Source organism: Hippopotamus amphibius, chromosome 5, assembly GCF_030028045.1.
Source record: "Hippopotamus amphibius kiboko isolate mHipAmp2 chromosome 5, mHipAmp2.hap2, whole genome shotgun sequence".
NCBI classification, from domain to species: Eukaryota; Metazoa; Chordata; class Mammalia; order Artiodactyla; family Hippopotamidae; genus Hippopotamus; species Hippopotamus amphibius.
The window spans coordinates 136,180,426-136,205,498 of NC_080190.1; the positions used below are offsets into that span (position 1 = coordinate 136,180,426).

The 25,073-nt window shown below is 38.6% G+C and overlaps 1 protein-coding gene across 1 annotated transcript in view; it reads right to left on the reverse strand.

The window, feature by feature from the left end:
- Window positions 1–15,372: 15,372 nt before the first annotated feature.
- Window positions 15,373–25,073, reverse strand: part of STK3 (serine/threonine kinase 3) — a 316,883-nt gene continuing 307,182 nt past the window's right edge. The window contains exon 11 of the mRNA XM_057735647.1: window positions 15,373–16,758. Coding sequence (XP_057591630.1) covers window positions 16,600–16,758 — 159 coding nt within the window. The 3' untranslated portion in view covers window positions 15,373–16,599. The remainder of the gene's footprint in view (window positions 16,759–25,073) is intronic.

A 25,073-nucleotide genomic window follows, 5' to 3' on the forward strand; every position in this document is an offset into this window, starting at 1 on the left:
CTGATTGACTTGAGGATATTGAAAAATACTTGCATCCCTGGGATAAATCCCACTTGATTATGATGCATGATCCTTTTAATGTATTGTTGTAGTCAGTTTGCTAGTAGTTTGTTGAGGATTTTTGCATCTACATTCATCAGTGATATTGGCCTTTAATTTTCTTTTTTTGGTGTGGTATGCTTGTCTGGTTTTGGTATCAGGGCAATGGTGGCCTCAGAATGAGTTTGAGAGTTTTTCAGTTTTTTGAAAGAGTTTCAGAAAAATAAGTGTTAACTCATCTCTAAATGTTTGAAAGAATTTGTCTTTGAGGTCATCTCATCGTGGACTTCAGTTCATTGGGAGTTTTTAAATCACAGTTTCAATTTCAGTACTTGTGATTGGTCTGTTCATGTTTTCTATTTCCTCCTGGTTCAGTCTTGGGAGATTGCACCTTACTAGGAATTTGTCCATTTCTTCTGTTGTCCATTTTATTGGTATGTAGTTGCTTGTAGTAATCTCTTACGATCCTTTGTATTTCTGTGGTGTCCATTGTAACTTCTCCTTTTTCATTTCTAATTTTATTGATTTGAGCCCTTGTCCTGATTTTCTTGATGAGTCTGGCTAAAGGTTTATCAATTTTGTGTATCTTTTCAAAGAACCAGCCTTTAATTTCATGGATCTTTTCTATTGTTTTCTTCATCTCTATTTCATTTATTTCTGCTCTGATCTTTATGATTTCTTTCCTTTTACTAACTTTGGGTTTTATTTGTTCTTCTTTATCTAGTTGCTTTAGGTGTAAGGTTAGGTTGTTTATTTGAGATTTTTCTTGTTTCCTGAGGTAAGATTGTATTGCTATAAACTTCCCTCTTGGGACTGCTTTTGATGCATCCTGTAGGTTTTGGATCACTGTGTTTTCATTGTCACTTGTCTCTAGGTTGTTTTTTTTTTTTAATTTCCTCTTTGATTTCTTCAGTGATCCATCAGTTGTTTAGTAGCATATTGTTTAGCCATAATGTGTCTGTGTTTTTTACAGTTCTTTTCTTGTAGTTTTCTTCTAGTCTCATAGCATTGTGGTTGGAAAAGATGTTTGATATGATTTGAATTTTCTTAAATTTACCAAGGCTTGCTTTATGGCCCAGCATGTGATCTATCCTGGAGAATGTTCCATGTGCACTTGAAAAGAATGTGTATTCTGCTGCTTTTGGATTGATTGCTTTCTAAATATCAATTAAATCCACCTGGTCTAATGTGTCATTTAAGACCTGTATTTCCTTACTGATTTTCTGTCTGGATGATCTATCTGTTAATGTAAGTGGGGTGTTAAAGTTCCCTACTATTATTGTGTTACTGTCAATTTCTATTTTTTATCACTGTTAGCATTTGCCTTATGTATTGAGGTGCTCCTATGTTGTGTGCACATATATTTACAATTGTTATATCCTCTCCTTGGGTTAATCCCTTGATCATTATGTAGTGTCCTTCTTTGTCTCCTGTAACAGTCTTTATTTTAAAGTTTATTTTGTCTGATATGAGTATTGCTACTCCAGCTTTCTTTGGATTTCCATTTGCATGGAATACATTTTTCCATCCCCTCACTTTCAGGCTGTATGTGTCCCTAGATCTGAAGTGGGTTTCTTGTAGATAGCATATATACAAGTCTTGTTTTTGTCTATTAAGCCAGTCTATGTCTTTTATTTGGAGCATTTAATACATTTATCAATATGTATGTTCTTATTGCCATTTTGTTAATTATTTTGGATTTGTTTCTGTAGGTCTTTTTCTTCCCTTCTTTTATTCTCTTCTCTCATGATTTGATGACTATCTTTAGTGTTGTGTTTGAATTACTTTCTTTAGTGTATGTGTATGTATGTGTGTATCTACTGTAAATTTTTGATTTGTGGTTCCCATAAGGTTTTGATATAGCAGTCTATACACACACACACACACACACACACACACACACACACACACAAGATTGTTTTAAAATGCCAATCTCTAATTTCAAATGCATTTCCAATATCCTGCATTTGTACTGTCCTCTTCTCACAATTGCTGGTTTTGATATCGTATTTGTGTGTGGATGGTTTCCTATCTTTACTGTATGTTTGCCTTTACTGGTGAGCTTTCCCATTTGTAATTTTCTTGTTTCTCGTTGTGGACTTTTCTTTTCCTCCTAAGGAAGATCCTTTAGCATTTCTTATAAAGCTAGTTTGGTGGTGCTGAATTCTCTTAGCTTTTGCTTGTCTGTAAAGCCTTTGACTTCTCCATCAAATCTGAACATGAGCCTTGCTGGGTAGAGTATTCTTGGTTGTAGCTTTTTCCCTATCATCACACCAAATACATGATGCCACTCCCTTCTGACCTGCAGAGTTTCTGGTGAAAAATCAGCTGATAACTTTATGGGGACTCCCTTGTATGTTATTTGTTGCTATTCCCTTGTTGCTTTTAATATTTTCTATTTGTCTTTAGTTTTTGACAATTTGATTAATGTATATTGGTGTGGTCCTCCTTGTGTTTATCTTTTATGGGACTCTCTGTGCTTCATGGACCTGGTGACTATTTCCTTTCCCATGTTAGGGAAGTTTTCAGCTATTATCTCTTCAAATATTTTCTCAGGTCCTTTCTCTCTTCTCCTTCTAGGGCCCCTATAATATGAATTTTGGTGCATTTAATGTTGTCCCAGAGGTCTCTGAGTCTGTATTCATTTCTTCTCATTTTTTTTCCCTTTATTCTGCTCTGTGGCAGTGATTTCCACCACTCTGTCTTCCAACTCACTTATCCGTTCTTCTGCCCCATTTATTCTGCTATTCATTCCTTCTAGTGTATTTTTTGTTTCAGTTATTATATTTTTTACCTCTGTTTGTTCTTTATATCTTCTAGCTTTTTGTTAAACATTTATTGTATCTTCTCAGTCTGTGCCTCCATCCTTTTTCTGAGATCTTGGATCATCTTTTCTGTCATTACTCTGAATTCTGTTTTGGATATATTGCCTATCTCCACTTCTTTAGTTCTTCTTCTGAAGTTTTATCTTGTTCCTTCATCCAGAATATATTCCTCAGCTGTCTCATTTTGTCCAACTTTTTCTGTTTGTGATCTCCATTCCAAAGCTGCAGGATTGTACTATCTCTTGCTTCTGGTGTCTGCCTCTTTGTGGGTGAGGCGGGTCTCAGAGGCTTGTGCAGAATTCCAGGTGAGAGGGACTGGTGTCATCCCACTGTTGGGTGGAGCTGGGTCTTGTCCCTCTGGTGGACAGAGCTGTGTCAAGGTGTCTGTTTAGAGGTGGCTGTGGGCTCAGGAAGACTTTAAGCAGCCTGTCTACAGATTGGTGGAGCTGTGTTCCCACCCTGTTCATTGTTTGGCCTGAGGCATCTCACCATTGGAGCCTACTGACTGTTGGGTGGGGCCAGGCTTGGTGACAAAATTCTGACCTCAAGGAGAGCTCACACACCAATTAGTATTCCTTGTTACCTCTGCAACCAGTGTCCATCCCCACCGTGAGCCACAGCCACTTCCTGCCTCCCCAGGAGATCCTCCAAGACCAGCAGGTAGGTCTGGCCCAGGCTCCTATGAAATCACTGCTTTTTCCCTGGGTCTTGGTGTACATGAGAGATTGTTTGCACCCTCCAAGAGTGAGTTTCTATTTCTCCCAGTTCTGTGACGTTTCTGTGATCAAGCCCTGCCATCCTTCAAAGGCAAACGCTCCGGGGGCTCCCCGTCCCAATGCCAGACCCCCAGACTGGGGAGTCTGATGTGGGGCTCAGAACTCTCACTCCTATGGGAGAACCTATGTGATATAATTATTTTCCAGTTTGGGTTGCCTACTTGGCGGGTATGGGATTTGAGTATATTGCAATTGCACCCCGCCTACTGTCTCATTGTGGTTTCTTTTTTTGTCTTTGGATGTAGAGTATCTTTTTGGTAGGTTCCAGTCTTTTTTGTCAATGGTTGTTCTGCAGTTAGTTGTGATTTTGGTGTTTTCATGAGAGGGTGTAACCTCAAGTCCTTCTACTCTGCCATCTAGTCTCCAACCTCAAAAAAAAAAAAAAAAAAAAGAGGGTGTCAAGAGGATTTTTTAAAGACAGTGTGAGGCACAGAGTCCATGCTCAGAAATGTTTGTTCCTATTGCCTTTTTGATGAATCCTTACCAGGTACAGTGTAACAAGAGCATCCTTTGTGCCAGGCAATGAGATTTATAGTGATTGTCTCATTTTAGTCTTTACTACAACACTACAGGATAGATAATTTTTAAAATTTATTTCTAAAGTGAATTAATTTGTAATTATACAAGAAATAGTTGAATACATTTGCCATTAAAAAATCAAACCATATAGGGAGAACTCAAAAACCACATGTCCCCTTCCTAAGAGTAACTGCTATTACTGCATTGGTATATATCCTCCAGAACTTCCTATTAATTTATATACAGATCTTTGTACCTGGAGAATTGAAGTGTGGTTTTGTAAATTGCTCCATTCTGGAAACACCTCAATATCACTCAGAGAAATTTTTCCATGTCAGTTCACAAATATCAGTCTCGTTCTTGGTAGCTGCTCCTAGCATCGACTTATGTTCTTGTACCTGAGTTTATTTAGCCATCCCCCTCTAACGATCAGTTAGTGAGGTGAGTCATGTTATCTTCATTTGGGGACTGGGTACCTTGTCCAAGGCCACCCAACTGGAAAATGGCAGAGCTGGGCTCCAGCCCACTTCTATATGGCTCCAAAGCCAACTGTCATAACCATTGTAGTAGAAGTGAACACAAACAACAGGTTTGCTTTAAAGTCAGATGAAAACTCAGTAGTTACTGACCTCATTTATTTATTCACCACACATTTCTAAAGCATCTACTATGTACCACAACAAGTGATGGGGAATCTTCTCCTTCACATTTCTCCTCTCTAGATATCCAGTTCCACCTCATGCCTCCTTGCCTACTATAAAACCTGCTGGCCATTCCTCTTGCCCTGCCTGCCCCAGGGTTTTATCCATGGTCCTCCCCTTTTGCCTCCTTACTTGGCACAATCTTTGGAGTTCTTTTTGTCCACTCCTCTACATGACAACAGAAGTCTTCATCTCCAGGCCTACCTCTCTCACCCAGCCCCAGGGTCATGCTTCCAACTGCCTCCAGGATGCCTCCTCCTGGGTATCTCATAGGCTTCGAAAATTCATCATGTCCAAATCTGATCTCATTATTCTACCCTTCAAATCCATTCCTAACCTAATGAACTGTACCACTGTTTTGGGGTGACTCAACCCGGGGTCCTCAGTGCTCTCTTTGACCCCCTCACTCTTTTTTACCCCCTGTATCCATTTAGTCCACCACCCCTACTGGTTCAGTCTCCCAAATAGTTCTTGAATTTGCCCTCTCCGCTCCATTGCCAGTCCCCTGTGAAAATTCAGCCCCTTTCCCTGGACTAGCACAGAAACCTCCCCTTTGCCAGTTCTCCAAGCTCCTGAAGCCCCTAATCCATTCCTCTGTTAGCTTTCATTTCAGATCTGAGATTACAGGTATATTTCTAGTTGCAGTATGGACTGTGTTCCAATCATCTGAATATCTCTGGCACATGAGTGTCTAGAACCCAGTTTCCCTGAATGTTTGCTGAGTGAATGTTAGCACTGATGATGTTTCCAGAAATGGTAGATCAAACCACCAAGAAAGATGCTTTACTTAAGGCCCTCCACTTTTTCATCAGGGTTTGGGTGAAACAGGGACAATAAGGACAAAGCAGAATGTCTGGCTCCTATACTTGAATGTGTTGTTAAGCTGACTGGGTATTTCTTAGCATTAAAATCACCCCACAGGTTTGCATTTTAGGAGCATCACAGATAATATCTTTTTCACTACCTTTGTGTGGTGGTGGTGGCAGGTCTGTCATCAATGCTTGATTTTGCATATTAATCACACGTATAGCAAATTTATACAAAAAAACAGAACTAGTAGCAAAATATATAGTATTGCTCTAGCTTTACTGCTTACAAGCACATTTTTATTTTCTCAGCACATCAACTGAATGTTTTATTTTATACAGCAATTTTTCATACTGTGGTTAGTTCCTTGTGATCCAGGAAGCCCTGAGACTCTTCTGAAGACCATAAGCATCCTTTGCTTTCCATACAGATTTGTGTACCATTGACAACAGAATTATAGGGCCAGAGAGAAAAAAAGAAAAGAAATACTGTTTTCTTTTTCATATTTTTGTGAAGCAGATGTGATGTATCTGTCTGTTTTGTATGAACCAGAGCATCTAGAACTCCAGACATTCTCACTATATAAGGATAATAAAGAAGCTCTCCCCCTTTAGAAACTGGGGTGTATACTTTGAGGCCTTATAGTATAGTTGACTGCAGGGAATTCAGCAGTATTAGTCATCTAAATTCTCACATTCAATGAGATAATTATTTGCTCCAGGGCAAAAACAATGCTTCCCCAGTTTCCCAAGTGCTGAATACTGAGTACTGACTCAGGTTTGGGAGATGACACAGATATAAATTTGTGAATGTCAGGCCTATTTTCATGAAAGCAGTTTGTTTTCAGTTCATTTCTTTGCCTGTATCTTTGTTCACTCATTCGCTTATCTTCCCATCCACCCATCCAGCAAATACTGAATGACACTGGAGACCCTGTGATGAATATAATAGACGTGATCCATGTCCTCACGGAGATGAGCAAGGATATTTGGCACCTAGAAATTGGGCTTCTACGATTTCTTAGCCATTTGCTTAGATCCAAAATTTAAATCACATTTCTTTTACCTGTGGCTTATCCCTTATTCAACAAGCATATATTAAGCATTGCTGTGCATGGGGCCTATGCTGGTGCTACAGAGATGAGGAAAACATGGGCGCAGTCCTGGACCTCAGGCAGCTTAGTTGGTGGGAGGTGCAGAAGAACAAGTGGCTGCCGCGATATGATCTGGAAAGTGCAGGGATAGTGGCCTGTCTCTGGGTGCCTGGAGTGGGTATCCCTGAGCAGCCTTGACAGGATGAGCAGGAGTTGGCCACTTCAACTTCCGGAGGCATAGGCAGGAATCATAGGTCCTCGAAGGAGAATTCAGAGCTGGGAAGGGAGAGGGAGGCAGGGCTCCAGTCTTAGAGGACATGTTTATTTTAATGAGTGCTATCCCGCAGGTGATGGAAATCCATTGCATTCTGGATTGATGGTGCCAGCGGATGGGAAGGGGGTGGTTTGAGGGGAACAAACCTGGAGCAGAGACCAGTTAAGGGGCCCCTGCAATTGTCTGGGCAGGAGATGACAGAAGACTGAGGGGCAGCCGTGGAGAGAGAATGGAGGTGAGGACACAGATTTGAGAAACGTTCAGAAGCCCGAATTGGCAGAGGTGGTGTGGGGTGGAAGATGACGGTGATTCAGGGACTCCCAGGTTTCCAGCACTGGTGACTGGATGGTAGATGAAGCACAAACTGGACAGAAAATACAGGGGCAACAGTGTTTGGTCGTGCTGAACTTGAGGTACACGTGTGGCATTAAAAATGCCTGCGTGTGGGGTTTATGAGGAGAAGTCTGGGCTGAAGGCAGGGATTCAGGAACCATTAGCATGTAGATGTTTACTGAATTGAGCGTGTGTGATGCCATTGGCAAATATGGAAAACACCGCTCCGCCCTGCGGAAGTCATCCCTGTGCTCACTCTGAGAACGTTGACAATGAATAGTGATATTAAATTAAATATTAATAGTGTGCTTTCCTTAGGTATTTCTTAGCTAGGTATTAAGAATGATTGGGTTTCTTCTGAGCAACAGAGTATGCGTTTGTCTTTTTTTTTCCCTTGGAATTCAAAAACTTTTATTTTATGATTATAACGTAACTAAATATACTCATTTTTAAAAAGCTTACAATTCATTAGTTTTTAATATATTCACAGTTATGCCATCATCACCCCAGTCAAATTTTAGAACAGTTTCATCACCCCCCACAAGGCCCCCTGTGCCCATTATTTCATTCCTTTTTATTGGTGAACTGTATCTCCTGGTATGGCTACACCACACTTTATCCACTCATCCGTTGATGAAAGCTTTTATCTCACAGGCCAGCGCTGTCCAATAGATTCAAAATGTGAACCACAAATGAGAGCCACATATGTAATTTAAAATTTTCTAGCAGTTATATTTTTTAAAAAGTGAAGAGAAACTGCTGAAATTAAATATTTTAACCCAACATATCCAAAATATTATTTCTATATGTAATAAAAATTAAAAATTGTTAATGAGATAGTCTGCATTTTATTTTGTACTAAGTCTTTGAAATACAAAGTGCATTTTATACTCACGGTTCATCTCAATTTGGCTATCTACATTTCAAGCGCTAGTGGCCACCATTTTGGACAGCATAGTTAGATAATGTAAACTGTTTTTGGTTTCCTTCTTCACTTTGGCTTCTAGGAATCTTTGGACCAAATTCACAGTAAGCAATTTTTCCATTAATATGATTCATGGCTCCAGATTGCTTCTCTACTTCTATTTTCCCTCTGTTTTATCTTTTCTCACTTGTTTTTAACTTATGCTTCTTTGTGATACTTTATACCCCCCCCCTTTGTAAATTGGCTTAAATATAAGTGGAAAATGACAAAGGTCTTGAAAGAATGCTGCTGACAAAAAGAACATAAATGTTTCAGCCAAGGCAAATAGCTAGTGAGTTGATTGGAGGAACTGATTTTAAACCTATTTCTTTAGATCCTGCTGCTAACCCTCTACTCACTCTTTCTGGCCCCTTTGTCCCAGCACCCAACCTTAGCAAGGCTCTGCAGACATTTCTTCTAGATACTATCAAATAATAGAAATGAGTATAGCTGAGTGTGACTGGGAGACACAGGTACCAGGAGATAGGCCAGATATTCCTTGGAATTAACTTATCTAGATAGCATTCAGTGACTTGGGAAAGCAAAACCCAAACCAAAACAGACCACAGGACCTTCTAAATTGCAGGACAGAGAGCGCAAGCAAGACAAATGATCCTCAGTGCATTTTCACTAAACACCTTCACTGAGTCAGGGACTTTCTTGGACTCTGGAACGGATCCCAAATACTCTTTCTCATCTCTCTGCCTTTCCACCTGCTCTGCCCTCCCCACAGTGCCCTTCTTTCTCTGCCACCTTCCCAAGCCTCAAGGCCTAGTTCAAATATCCCTTCAGTGAAGCCATCCTTGTCCTGCTCCACAGGGCTTCATTCTTCTATTTCTTACCACGCTTACCACACTCGTGTACCTCTTCCTTGTACCAGGCGACAAGCACCAGCTCTCAGCTCTCAGGAGCCAGGTCGCCTGTGTCTCCACACCTAGCACAGAAGCTGGCACGGAGCTGGCGCTCAGTACATGTTTGTTGGTGAGTTACGGAAAGTGCAAGTCGCCGGTGCTCCCCGAGTGTGGGGCAGTGTGCTGAGGGCTTCGCGTGGGTGTCCCATTCATTTTCACAGCCCTCTGAGGCTGCCTTCTCTGGTAAGGAAGGTGAGATTTACGGGGAGGTTAAATGACTCACCCAAGGTCACGCAGCAAGTGGCAGAGTGTCAAAGATACTTACCTTTGAGGAGTTCCAATTTGCAGGCGAGATAAGCTTTCCTGTCTTTTTACAACAACCTGAAGCACTAAAGAAATGAATTTGCTTCAAAATTGGATGGAGTAGGGGTAGGTCTTTTGTGCCCGAAGAAGGTGTTGCTTCCTTTCAGCCAAGTTAGAAATGGTTACCATAGACTAATATTGTGTATATCTGTGTACATTGTATATACTTGCTATTATTGCTTCGGATAAATGTCAGGGGAACTGGTAAGGCATCAGGAGTCATTGAACAAGCATAAAAAAATAGTAACTCATTAGATTTGTATGAAATAGTTTGCCTTATGTACTTTAAAAACATTGTTTGGACGTCTGTGATTGCCCACCACATTCAAATTCTGATTCATACCCCAAGTCACTACTCACTTGTTAAAGCAAATGTTATACCCTCAAAACTGAAAAGCCTTGCTGAAACTTGTTAATGCCCAGGTTCATTAGTCCATGAATATCAGGCATAATTTTCAAAGACCACATTCTAAGCATGGAAACTGATTTATGGTCATCAGCTGGTGTGCTTTTAGAATAAACTTCTATAAACTTTATGAAAGGTCAACAGAGAATGAAGTCATGAATCTGCACATTGATTTATTATTAATGAAACAGTTCTACATTTCAGATTCCACAGTGCATCTTGTTTTTTAACATCAAAGACTTTTCGGTTCCAAGCGCTATTATATCTTCTCATTTGAATATTTTTGCTAAGAATATTTTCATTTTAAATAGGAAAGAAAGCTGTCATGGAGTAAATGGAAAGGCTGAAAAAATGCACAGCTGCAGAACTGCCCCCTTCCAGCATGCTCTGTATACACTGGAACATTAGAAAGAGAATATTTTAAAAGCCGAGAGCTTTAGTATCAGGTTTTATTTAGCTTCTACTCAACTAATTACAGTTCACCTTGGAAAATTCTATAAAAATTTAAAAGACAACTAGTTGCTTGGTTTAAACATAGGCAGGCACTGAATTTTCTACCAGAAAAATTTTAGAACTTATCAGCGCTTTCTCATAAAATGGAATACTCGTTTTTCTATTGTGGAAATGCAGGGTATGACACTACTTTGTAATTTTGGGTTATAACTGTCATTTCTATCATGCTGAAAAAAAAACCTATTTCCCTTTGCTCTCTTCTACTTCTCTTTTCTTCATTGAGAATATAAAGTGGCTTATGGATAGAACAATACAAATGGGAAAACACTGAGAGAGAGAGAAGCTTTTTTAGGGATTCTGATCTGCTGGCTGGCTGGGAGTTTGGAAGGCATGGTGCTTGCCTGGTCAGTCTAAATCGGTTTTTGTGTGAATGTGATTTGAACAGTTGCTGAGGGCAAGAGGTGTGAGGGCCAAGGGCATGTGGTGTTCTCGCTCTTGGCTCCTCCTCAAAGGAAGGACAGCGGTTATCTCAGAACCCAGGAACCGCCTACCCTAGAGATTCCTTTCTCTCTAGGTGGTGATACTCACAGGTGAAAGATTCCAGCAGGGTTCTAGGCCCAGGGCCTGACCAGCAAATCCCCTTGACACGTATCACCATATTTGACACCCACACAAACCGTATGGGAAGATATAAAAATACATGACAGGGAACCAGTTGCTTCTAGGTATAGTGGAAGGATCATACCTCCAGGTATCTGTTTTCTTTTTCTTTTAAAAAAATCTTTTCAGTTTTTATAAATACAAGATCATGGAAATGTAAGCATGCAGATAGTAGACTCTACAATTATTAACTCTAAATTTGATTTTGAACTTCCTGGGACCATAGCAAATTGGGAAACCCAGTCAATGACATGATGCGTACTTTTAAGGACCAGAATGCTGAAACGTTACTGAAACAAAACTTTAGAAGCATAAATTTGAAATCTTCCTGATGGTTCTTCACAAATGGGGCCATAGATGTTGGCCTTAATAGCCCTAAAATAGAAAGGACAGTCTTAAAGAGGGCGGGGGGAGGGGGGAGGAAGTTGAACTTAACCTAACTACTTACTTTGCGCAAGGTAGAAACGAAATACTTAAAAAAATGAATATGATTTTCCTCAGTGCAAATCTACCTGAGAGCAGGCCAGACCCTTGATGGAAGATGCATCTGGGTACTAGAAGACTCCAGTGCACTTTAGAAGTTACAATAAACTTATCAACGAAGAACACAGCTCTTTTTCTTTATTCGTTTAAAAACAATGCATAAACTGAAAAGGGTTAAAAGTTTATTTTTTAAGCTAATGTCTATGTGCCATATACTGGGAACTCTGTTAAATATCTTACATATACTAGAACATTTGATTTTCACACTTGCTGCATTATTACAGATGAAGAAACTGAAACACAGATTGGCTGAGTGGTTATTCTTGCCCAAGGCAACAAAAGTATAAAGGAAGAGCTGGGACTTGAACCCAGGTAACTTAGCTTCTGAGGCCTTCCGCCTTCCACTATGATGGTTGATGTTTCTCTAAAGTACTTGTTACCAGGGACTTTCCTGGTGGTCCAGTGGTTAAGACTGTGCTTCCAATGTAGTGGGTGTGGGTTCAATCCCTGGTCTGGGAACTAAGATTCCACATGCCGCATGGTGTGGCCACAAAGTTAAAAAAAAAAAAATGTAAAAAGTAAAAAAAAAAAAAAAAAAAAAAAAAATGAAGTACTTATTATCAGAGACAGACTTTAGTAAGGGAGAAAATACAGTGCATTTTAATTTACAAAACATAGCTTTTAAGGCAGAAGACTTACAAATATATTTCAATGAAGGAAAAAAAAGTCTTTTTGTACAAGTCATCTTGGAAACTTAAGTAAATGCACCCTGCTTTTCTCCCCCTACATGTAGAAAGGATGCCGTTTCTGGAAAATGCAGGTTCCACTGAAATGGAGAAAAGGTTCAAATCCGCTAACAAGTTCCTTTCCTTCCAAGACAGATCAGCAGGCCGGCTTAGCAACGCTGTCCAGCAATTCTAAAGCCAGACCTGCTGTGTTTATTAGGCAATGTGGTCTAGTGAAAAAAGGAAAGATTTTGGAGACAGATGGGGGTTTAAAGCTTATGCTGGCATTGACTAGCTTTGTGATCTCATTTAATCTCTCCAATTCTGTCTTTTCTGAAAAAAAAGACTGTATCTCGTTGTGAAGGCTTGAGATAATATATTAACTTCATGGCTTAGTAGATGCTCAAAAACTGGTTGATATTATTGTTCTTGTTACCATGATTACCTGGATGTAAGGAGAGGGATAAGCCTATATGATTAATGATGACAATTTTGTTATTTGAGCTAATTGCATTCAATGAAACTTTATTTACTACCAAGTACATCTAATATCCTCGTAAGCATTGTGGGGAAACAAGATGGATAAACACTAAGTTCTGGTTTCAGGTACCTTACCATGCAGCAATAGGGGAAATCAAATAATTATAAGAGTTTGGCAGCAGTTTGGCTTAGTGGAAGAAAGGCCTCAAAGAAAGCAGGAAGGCAAGACAAGATCATGTCGGTTGGGACATGTTGCAGGTCTTGAATGGCAGGAGGCAGAGTTCATTCTTTTTTTTTTTTTCAGAGTTCATTCTTAACTTGGTAGGCAAAATTCTGTGAACCAAAGAGTGATCCAGAAAGTCAGAATTTTAATTTAGGAGCTTAACTTAATCAAGTGAAAAAAAATAACAGTGGTAGGGAGTCTGGCTAATGCTTTGTGAGAAGAACAACAGATTTGGGGCTGACTTTCCAAGATTGGTGGAAGAATTGAGTTGGTCATTTGTTTTCTCTCTTGGAGTCTTTTTATGACTCAGGGAACTGGTTGGCTGAGGTTGAAGGTGTTTTGTGTAGACATGTAACAGGGCGAAGCTGATTGATTCCCTGGAGGATAAGCCACTATTCAGTGTATCAGACCATCCAAATGCCCCTGGGTATAGATCTTACCAGACTGCTCAAACAGCAAGGACAAGTAGTTCTCTCATTAGACTCCAGATTCCTGGGCTTTGCCCCCCGCCCCCCCAAATGCAGTACTCCAAAATAGCATTTTGATGAAATATCTAATTAAATGTCTGTACTTAATAAGTTTAGTAATGCAATGCAATTCCAATTCCTTTTTTAAAAAACATCCTATTTAGAATGTTTTATCATTAGTATTTTCAGGATTTATTTTAATCATTAATTTTTAAAATACAGAGTAGGAAATGAAAATAGCATTCCTACTGAATGCTTATGTGTCAGTAATTTGAAAATGTTTCCTGTGACTATGTTAAAAACATTATTATATAATTTCTGCTAGAGAAGCTACATATCCTTCACTAGTAGGGAGTGATTTTAAATCTTGGGGATGCGATTCAATAAATAAGTAGAAGAAAGAAATTCAAAAGCATGTAAGTAACACATGTAAGGTTGTTCAGCATAGTATCTGATACACATAATAAGTGTCCCAAATAATAGTTTTGAAAACCATTTAAATAAATACATTTTCTTGTCCAACTTATATTGGCCAAATTAGCTCATATTTTGAACATAAAACTATTTATGCTAAAATAAGCTAAGTGTACTGTAAGTCTGTAGAAATGAGTCATCTAAGTTCATTAAATCAAAGAAAAAATGTTCTCATCCACAGGCCAACATATACAATGATGCTGGCTTTTCAGCAAGATGAAATCCTTACTCATTAGCTTCAATTACATTAACAATACTGTATCTATTAAAGGAGGGGGTGTGCAGAAAGTATACTTAGCTATTTTGGGAATGTTCTCAGCAACCAAGGTTAAAATAATGAGGCTTCTTCTTAAACTCATTAAAATAGCTAGAAAACTATTATGATTAATCAAGACTGACCTAGACTTGAAAGTTTCTTTAATGGCCTTTGGTTCTTCAAAACTTCAAATTCCTTATTTTGATTGGTGGCGGGCAGAGTGAGAAGACAGGAAAATTTTCAGGCAGGTTATCCTAAAATGTTCTGGAGCTTCCTAAGGCTCGAAAGTAAAACAATGCCCATTGTTCTTAACTCTCTTAAATGTATGTTTAAATATATATACATATATTTTAAAACACAAATAAAACAACAGTCTACTCACACAGAAGTTACAATATAATTGGAACATGGGATATTTATTATCAAAAGGAGGACCCCTGTAGAGACTTTATTAGTTAAGAGTACTTCAAAGGCCTCCTTGAATTAATTTGTATAAATTTTCTACTTTAGCAAACTGGAGAGAAATCATCTTCATAGGTTGTTGTCATTTCATGTAGGTGGTTTTACTTGGCTAATATCAAGTCAGTCATTTGTTTCCATCAAATGAGGCGAGGTATGAGGCAGTTTACTAAAAGGAAAAACAATTAAAGGAGAAAAAAGGGTGGGGTGTTTGAGTTGATGGACTCATCTGATTTTCCCAAACAGATGTAGCTGAAGTATATATTGTAAATTCAGTTCTCATTTTTAATAATCTTTATAAAATCTGCACTATTACCACTATTTTATAATAATTTTATACTTTGTATCCAATTACACAATTTACTATTTGTAAGGACTCAACATGGCAAGGGCAAATGTTATGCCAGGCGTTACCTGGGGGCACAAATGGCATTTTACAAAGCTTTCAGAGATGACACACCTTTTGTCACTGCTGGCTGGAGCTAGTGTGGGCCTCGTCAGGGCTCCTTCCCCTGCTGTGGTGACCACCCGCGTTGCAGATGGCGGAGACTCTGTCAGCAGGGTCCCTGGGTGCGGACAGGAGCAGGGCACACAAGTGACAACCTGGGTTATGTTATGAAGTCACTGAAGGTTCAGAGTTGTTATCACTACATAATCTAGCCTGTCCTGATACACCTTCCTTGCCTGGAAAAGACAGAATCTAGATCATGAGTTTTTAAAAAAGACAGAGATGAAATGTGCTGGGTGGCACAGTAAAATTTATTTGTCTTTATGATGTACACATAGTAATTAAACACACGAAAGAACAATTGCTGTCAAGATGGCCATAGGTAGCGTAGGAAATGACTGGATCCGGTTCAATCGTGCGAATGTTCATTCAGCTTAGAAATGAGTTTCTTTTTAATGGTTTTAATCTTTTAATCTTTTTTTTTCAGTCCCCAAGGCTTGCACAGTTCAGTACAAATGTTTTTGCTCTTTTGTTACCGTCAGGCACATGATGTTTACCAATTCCCAGGAAATAAATGAAATCAACAAGAAAGTCTGGTGACAATTGAGCACATTTTCACAGAAATAAATCTGATGAGCTTATTACAATTTGATACAGTCTAGCTATCAGACCTACACATGAAACATGAAACAATATTAACAATTACATTTGTCTTAAGGATTTATTTCTTTTAAAATATTTACCATACTTTTTTGTGCAAGGGTTCCATTGGTTTCTTTGGTTTTAAACATTATAGCTCTGTATGACCTAAATATATATATAGTCCTATTTGTACCAAACATCAAAAATAAAAAAATTAAAATTTCAGAAGGTAAAAATGGAATTATTGCTTCAGTATAAAAAATGCCTGGCCCATTTGTGTACTAATGCTATTATTGCTTTGCTTCTATTGCAAAACTATCCTGGAAATCAAGGAATGTACCCCACAGCTCCCTGCTTACAGTATAATTTGGTTGTACATTATCATCTATTAATATGTCCCTACCTTCACCAAAGCTATCCTGATCTTGTCCTTAAAAAAACAAAACAGTGAAATAGCATAAATAAATAAGTTTACCTAAAGGGATACAATAAATAGGCTACTAGAAAAGAATAAAGCATACTGTAACATAAAGCCCTTCAGTGCTGTACAATTAAACAATAGCTTTGGATTTTCAAGGTTTCTAAACACAGCCCTCGTTTTACAACACAGTTTTAGTGCCAGTATGCAGCTGACAGACACAGAGAAGAATGCATTTCTGCTGTTTTCATCATTTAAAAATGAAAACACAGTGGAAACAGTATTAAGTTCTGTCTTTTGGGAATTTACCTGGGTTTGTACCATCATCAGTTTTTGACTGTTGCCTGCTAGTAGAGCACAAATCTGAGAGATTTAAAAAAAAATCATAATATTCCTTCGATTCTTAGTGGTTTCTTGGTCTCCAGAATAGTCATAGAAACAAACAGAAAAGAAATTAGACTCAAAAGTTTTGCTGTCTTCTTTTCTTTGCATCCATTGCATCCAGAATGGGCTGTCGTTTCGCAGTGTATCTTTGACGAAGCTCTTCTATTTCTCGTTCCATCATGGGGTCCAGCGCTTTTAACCGCATCTGTAGTTCTTCTAAACTTAGATTTTTTAACTGGATATAGGGAAAAAAAGAAGATATTAAAATAGTAAAATTATCTACCATAGGTTAAAGTCTAATGCGTTTTAGCATGAATAGTTCAACTGTTTACATCATCTCTGAAATTGGCTCAACAATTCAAACAGGTTCTTCCTTCCCTGAAGAACCAAGAAGCCACATCTTACAAGGACCTCAAGTAATTTGCAATGAAACAATAAAAAAACTCTGCTTTTAGGAAAAAAAACAAATGAGAAAGATAAGCTAATAAAATGTATCTGCTTTTGAAAAAGGCAGAAAGACAAATCCACCATGGCCAACACACAGACTTTCAGGACACGTTCCAGATGTATCCACTCTAATCTCTCACATCCTGGCCAGCTGTGGAGAGGCACCACAATCACAGACACTCGCGGGGATCACCCAAGAATGTGACAAGACTGAATACAGGTTAAATTAACCGTTCTGGTCCGCATTTTAACTAATGCTTAAATTTTAAGCGCTTGGTTAATTAGAAAATTATCTAGAATACTTTTACCCCAAGCATTTTGGTAAGACAGGGTTTTTAATTTATGATTCAAAACTTCCCAAACCTGACACAAACAGTGCTGTGTAAGTTCTGACACGGGCTTGCCTGGTCAATGTGAAAGTGAAATCCCTGTCATATGTTCACTGCATACATTATAGTTTGAAAGTAATGATACAATACGACTATAATGATTCAGTTTGATTAGGCTAGCTTCTGGGGACACCACTGGCACATCTTTTACTGGCTTCTTCTGTCCTACAACAGGAGAGAGGCTTATGTCCTGTGTGAATGGGGGATAGACTCTGTCCTATACAACAGGATCTGTGGCAGCTTGAGCTTTACTGTATTTATTTACATGTCAAAACAGCAAGATACGGATTAACTCCTGAGAAACATTTTAGGGATATTGCCTCAGGGCTTACCGGATGCCCTGAAATATATAACCTAACACTCGGGCTTTTTATCTTATTAACATTTAAAAACATCTAAAACTCTGTCTCCTTCAGAAACTATTAAAGCAATGGTGGCAGACAAGTGATTTTTAAAAAGTCTGTTAAAGCAAAATGATCTACTATTTGCTATCACATACTCAACATCTTGGTAGCTACTGTAAGGAAAGCAAAGAAGTACTAAACTATTTCTCTGCCTTAGAAACTTACAAAATAGCTTGAAGGGTAAGATCAGCAACTATAAACATTTACGGACTTATACAAGACCCTACTGTGTGTGGTACAGATTAGAATGAGAGGTTCTTAACTCAAATCCATGACTAAGCGTCTCATGTGCAGAATTCTGCATGTTCATGTGCACATTTTCCTGGGAAAAGCATCGTTTTCCTTTCCTTTTTTCTTTTCTTTCCCTCCCCCCTTCCTTCCTTCCTTCCTTCCTTCCTTCCTTCCTTCCTTCCTTCCTTCCTCCTTCCTTCCTTCCTCTCTCTCCCCCTCTCTCTCTTTCTCCCTCCCTCCCTCCCCTTTTCTTTAAAAACAAACAAACAAAACAGATTTCCAACAAAAAAGAGGGGAGCCTTGCTATAAATGTAATGGAGACACGATTTCCTTTAGGGAGCAGGGACTGTGCTGGTCCTTGGAAAAGGCGATGCCTCAGAGCAGTGAGCAGGGCCCTGGGAGGGGGCCTTGCCATGAGGAGGAGGAAGAACTAATAAGGGCAGAAAACTTAGAAAACAAGTCTTGAAGTCCTAGAAGCTAGCCAAAGCCAGGTTCTAGGACTTCGGGGAGCCATGATCAACTTTGCAGCAGGAAATTACATGAAAGTAATCCAGACTCGGTTTTAATATGACAAAACTTGCAGCTTATATTTTGTTTTCAGAAGAGAACTATCTTTTGTTACTTATAAGCCAAGCCAGAAAACACTCTCATTACTTTATAGTCACATGTCAATTTTAACCAAAAATAGCATTTTTCAGCTTGATCTTCCACCTTGCTCATCATACCTGGCCCTAAGTGACTCGTGGTTCCAAAAATCAAATCCATTCTCAACTGAAAAAGATGTGTCACCACTGAGGATCCTGAAAAGAATGAGTCATAGACTCTGAAGAAATGCAACACAGGAGTTTCAAAAATGTGAGAATGACAGTGTGACGGGAGAGAATGCGCTGGCTCCCAGGGTGACGACTCCGAAGGTGCCCCGCACGTGCTCCGCTGTGTACGAAGTTCTGGTATAGATCTGAAATATGCCCTGCACGTGCTCTGCTGTGTACGAAGTTCTGGTATAGATCTGAAATATGCCCTGCACGTGCTCTGCTGTGTAAGAAGTTCTGGTATAGATCTGAAATATGCCCTGCTATTTTTTAGTCAAACATCACTTTAAAAAAACAAACCTAGCTTATTATATTATATACTGTGATATACAAAACACAGTATTACATTATTACATACTTCATTAATTTTAAATATAAGTACTAATCTGTTGTTTGGTCACTACTGTTGAAATCACTGTGGGAATAAACAGGGAATCTTGAAACTTCCTGTGATGCTGAGATGAAGGGCCAGCAGAGACCACACACAGCCACGTTCCCCTGAGAAAGACCCACCTGAGTTCTGTCTACATAAGATCCAGTTCCACTTTGCCCCTATTTTAGCCTATGTTATCTTTCTTATCTCTGAATTTCTATATAACATTGAAAATTTAAACACCACCATTTGGTATTTGATTCTAGAATCATGTACTATTTTACAGGGGTGAGTCAAAAATTATCTGCACTCTGGCTGTAGAATTTAATTAACTTTTAGGAAAGACAAATACATCATCTTCTGACATAATCTCCTTGCCCTTCAATACACTTTGTCCATCTGTCAACAAGCTTTCGTATTCTCTCATTAAAAAATGTTTTAGGCTAGCTGCAAGCCACAAATGCATCACTGTTTCATTACCTATCTCGCACAAACTTTTCAAAACCTCATTCTGTCCTGGCAGAGCCATGGCTGATTTGCAAATGATTTGCCACCTAATCCACTGTCACTCGTCTATTCGACAGAATCATTTCACGTGTATGCTCAATGTTGTCATCAGCCGTGGACGTGGACGGGTGTCCGGCTCCTTCTGAATGGCTAACACTTGTGCGACCTTCCTTGAACTTCTCTATCCACTCATACACACTTCTTCGCGACAAAACACTTTCTCCATACTGCGCACACTCTTCGATAAATAATGGCATCAGGTACAACCCAGACCACAAAAAACAAATCACTGCACGCTGCTTTCTTTTGTGCAAATCACAAGTGGGGCGTCCATTTGTGCTCGCACCGCAGTTACAAATGAACTGATGTAACACGTTCACACACAGCAGTGACCGGGGAGACAGTAGCCTTGAACGGAAAGCGCTGATAAGACAGTGCAGCCAATAGAAGTTTTAATACAACCTGAGTGCGGATAATTTTTGACTCACCCTTGTATAATGGATTTTTTATGTGTGGCTTTCACGAAGTCTACTCCAAAAATAAACTTTATAGCTTGTATAGACACCTAGAAACTATACTGCTAAATATGAGGACACAAACGTGGGTAGATAAACAGGAATACAGGATAAATGACTCAAAGGAATGGATTACACTACAATTAGGAGAAATAACATCTTACAAAGCAAACAATTTTTGCATTAAATATCTTATAAATATCTTATACTACATTACTGGGGCAAATTGCCAATAGTTTATAAATATTATACTAAAGTAATGGACTGAATTCAGGGAAAAGCTAATAGACTCTAATAGACTTTTATATTATCAATATGTAGAACTTGTGAAAAACAGATCTGTGATACTGGAGAACCATTAGCTGGCACTGTCAGGGAATTAGGTGTTTCATATAAGTAAATCCATGAAGTTTCTAATTCTTAGTTCTTTAAGTGATAAAACTGTTTCAACTAATTTTAACAGAAAACGCTCTATGAAGTATTTTACAGAATACGCTGCCTTCTAAAGCAGAGGACACAGGACCTAAAACAACCTTTCCCTATTATGTAACATCTACTACTAGTCTATACCATGTATTAAGTTCCTCTCTTCTTTTTGGCTTTTTATCTTCATTTGAGGGAAAGCTATCGCCTCCTTTCATTGCCATCACTGGATGAATATCCTTTTTTCTCTACTCCAAATTTGTTCATCTATTTGCTTGTTCAGAAAAGCAATTCTACAATCCTATAAGGCACAGAACTAAATAAGAATAAACAGCTTCTGAGTGAAAGCTTGAGGCTGTTTTAGGAAAGATACAGCATAGCTTTAGTGCTGAAGCTTGTTATACCTGTTTTGTGTGTGAGCCTGTGTTTGTGTTTAAAATTTAATTTCATATTTGTGGCTGTACAAGGTTGAGGTTACAGGAAATCTGACTTCTACATAAGATACATAGTTATGTTTTCTGGTAGGCCACCAGAGAACTTCAGAGGACTCATTTATTAAAACATTTATTGATATTTTCTACAGACCAAGCATTGTAGATGCAGAGATGAATAGAACATTACCTCCCACAAAGAGCTTGCAATCTAGCTGGAAAGACAGGTCCACGCACAGCTAACTCACTAATGGAGAAGTAAGCTAAATCGGGAAACAGGACAGGGCAGAAGGGTAACTGTGTGAGCAGAAACAGGTAAGGCACACAAATGCCTGGCATCTTTTCAGATGTCAGCTGCCTGCTGATTTGTAGGAAGGCTCCATGGGGGAAGGGGATTAGGAAGGAGAGGAGAGGCCAGATATTTAAGGGCCTTAAGTGTGTTGCTACAAACTTTGTAGAAAAGAAAGAAATACTTGATAATTTTGAGCATGGTTGGTGACATGCGCACATAGGAATGAGCTTTAGAAAAATATCTCCAACAGCAGGCAGAGAAAATGCATTGTCATGGGAGGAATGGAGGCAGGGAGACCTGTTAACAGGTTACTTCGATAGTCTAGTGAGAGGATGGATGAGGCCTGAACCAGGAACATGGAAGAGGAGACTGAGAAGAAGAGAGGGATTGGAGAGTCTTGAAAAAATCAATACAATTAATAGGGCTTTCTTTGTCTACTGATTATGAAGGAGCAGGAAGGAGGAAGGGTTAAGGATGATTCTGGCTTCAAGCTGGGGTCATGGGGTAGAGACTGTTACCATTAATAAGGTAGAGAAGTTAACGGCATCAAGGTGGAGATATCAGATATGGATTATAATTTGGGGTTTTGTACCTCAGGAGAAAGACTGAAGCTGAAGACACAGACTTAGGGAATCATCAGCATTTAGTTTATAACTGAAGCTGTTGATGAGGATAAGACTGTCCAGGAAAAGAAGATTTTCTCCCTGATCTTATGATCTATGATATCCAATAGAAAATAATCCCCAAACCTTAACATTTGTGGTCAGAGGCTTTTCTTATTTTGTTAACAGAACAGAAATATCCATATATTCCTAAATGACTCTAGATTATGGTGTCATCTAGACCAAAAAAAAAAAAGTGAGGTTAACTGGTAAAAATTTTCACTTCTTATACAAGTGGGTATGATTTATAGACATGAACTTCTGGTTCAGTTTTGACTTCTGATTAAGCCCTAATAACATATATTTAGCACTCTGTGTTTCTGTAGCTATCAAGCCTCCCACAGGCATAAAAATGGTTTGGGGTGGAAAATGTGGCAGAAGCAGATTTTTTTAATCTCTTGGAAAAGAGTATGCTCAATGCCTTGGTAGCAAAAAGATGCACAAACCAGATAAAAATTTATACAGACTCATAATGATAAAAATGATCCTATAATATCATACAATCCACTATCACCCATTTAAAAATGCTAATCCAAGTTAAAATAATTTTGGGGGCTAATAAGGATAATATCGGAAGAAAAAGTTGAGCTTCCTGAAAAAAAAAAATCAATATTACTGTGATGAGTTTCCTTCACTAAAATCAAGTTTCTTGAAAATATGTATAAAAAGGAAGAAGGAAATCACTTCAGAATTACATCTATGTAATTTTTTTTTTTAACATAGGAAAGAAATCTTACTTACAAACCATCTTTCTACGTGGAACACAAAGTAGCTGTATTACCATAACTATATGCCCATTGACTAATTCCAAAATAAATGCTGAGTAAACTGGTGTTGGAATATCAAATCTTTGTTCTATATTTGTCAGAGTTTAGAATTCGGTAAGTCAAGTCAAATAAATAAAAGGATTTTAGAACATGCATACATTGTGGTTTTTACTGTATATGAAAAAGGCACAAAAATGAATAACTCACCTGGAAATGACTTTCATATGTTTTAGGCTAATTCTATTTAACAAAATTTAGTTTTGAACTTAATGACAAAATAGAACTTGTACAACTAACAATGATTCTTTAATCTTCAGGCCTTAACACAGTTAAAGAATATTGTAGTTTGGTGATCTTTACAAACGTTAAGGACACATGCATTGGTTAAGTGACCAAATAAGCTGCCGTGCAGTAAGAGGGAAACCTTGAATGCAGAGACAGAGCCCACAACTGCTTCAAAAACCCAGAGTCACACAGCTACATGTGAAAGAATGAAATTAGAACACTCCCTAACACAATACACAAAAATAAACTCAAAATGGATTAAAGAACTACATATAAGACCAGACCCTATAATAACTCCTAGAGGAAAACATAGGAAGAACACTCTTTGACATAAATCACAGCAAGATCGTTTCTGACCCACCTCTGAGAGTAATGGAAATAAAAACAAAAATAAATAAGTGGACCTAATGAAACTTAAAAGCTTTTGCGCAGCAAAGGAAACTATAAACAAGACAAAAAGACAACCCTCAGAATGGGAGAAAATATTTGCAAAACAGACAAAGGATTAATCTCCAAAATATATAAACAGTTCATGCAGCTCAATATCAAAAAAAACCAAAAAAACCAAAAAAAAAACAAACAAACCAAACAACCCAATCAAAAAATAGGCAGATCATCAAAAAATCTAGAAACAATAAATGCTGGAGGGGGTGCAGAGAAAAGGGAACCCTCCTGCACTGTTGGTGGGAATGTAAGCTGGTATAGCCACTACGGAAAATAGTATGGAGGTTTCTTAAAAAACTAAAAATAGAACTACCATATGACCCAGCAATCCCACTAATGGGCATATAACCTGAGAAAACCATAATCCAAAAAGAAACATGTACCACAATGTTCACTGCAGCACTGTTTACAATAGTTAGGACATGCAAGCAACCTAAATGTCCATCAACAGGTGAATGGATAAAGAAGATGTGGCACATATATACAATGGAATATTAGCCATAAAAAGGAATGAAATTGAGTTATTTGTAGTGAGGTGAATGGACCTAGAGTCTCATACAGAGCAAAGTAAGTCAGAAAGATAAAAACAAATACCTTATGCTAACTCATACATATGGAATCGAAAAAAATGGTACTGATGAACCCAGTGACAGGGCAAGAATAAAGATGCAGATGTAAAGCACAGACCTGAGGACCCGGAGCGGGGGGCGGGCAAGTGGAAGCTGGGACGAAGTGAGAGAGTAGCATTGCCATATATACACTACCAAATGTAAAACAGATAGCTAGTGGGAAGCTGCTACACAACACAGGGAGATCAACTCGGTGATAGGTGATGACTTAGAGAGCTGGGATAGGGAAGGTGGGAAGGAGTCACAGGAGGGAGGGGATATGGGGATATATGTATAAATACAACTGATTCATTTTGTTGTACAGCAGAAACTGGTACAACAGTGTAAAACAATTATATTCCAATGAAGAACTTTAAAAAAAGCGGGGCAGGGGTGGGGCAGAAGACCTAAATAGGTATTTCTCCAAAGAAGACATACAGATGGCTGAGAGACACATGAAAAGCTGCTCAACATCACTAATTATTAGAAAAATGCAAATCAAAACTACAATGAAGTATCACCTCCTCACGCCAGTTAGAACGGGCATCATCAGAAAATCTACAAACAATAAATGCTGGAGAGGATGTGGAGAAAAGGGAACCCTCTTGCACTGTTGGTGAGAATGTAAATTGACACAGCCACTATGGAGCACAGTATGGAGGTTCCTTGAAAAACTAAAAATAGAACTACCATATGACCCAGCAATCCCACTACTGGGCACACACCCTCAGAAAACCATAATTCAAAAAGACACATGCACCCCAATGTTCATTGCAGCACTGTTTACAATAGCCAGGTCATGGAAGCAACCTAAATGTCCATCGACAGGTGAATGGATAAAGAAGATGTGGTACATATACAATGGAGTGTTACTCAGCCATAAAAAGGAACGAAACTGGGACACTTGTAGAGACATGGATGGACCTAGAGGCTGTCATACAGAGTCAAGTAAGTCAGAAA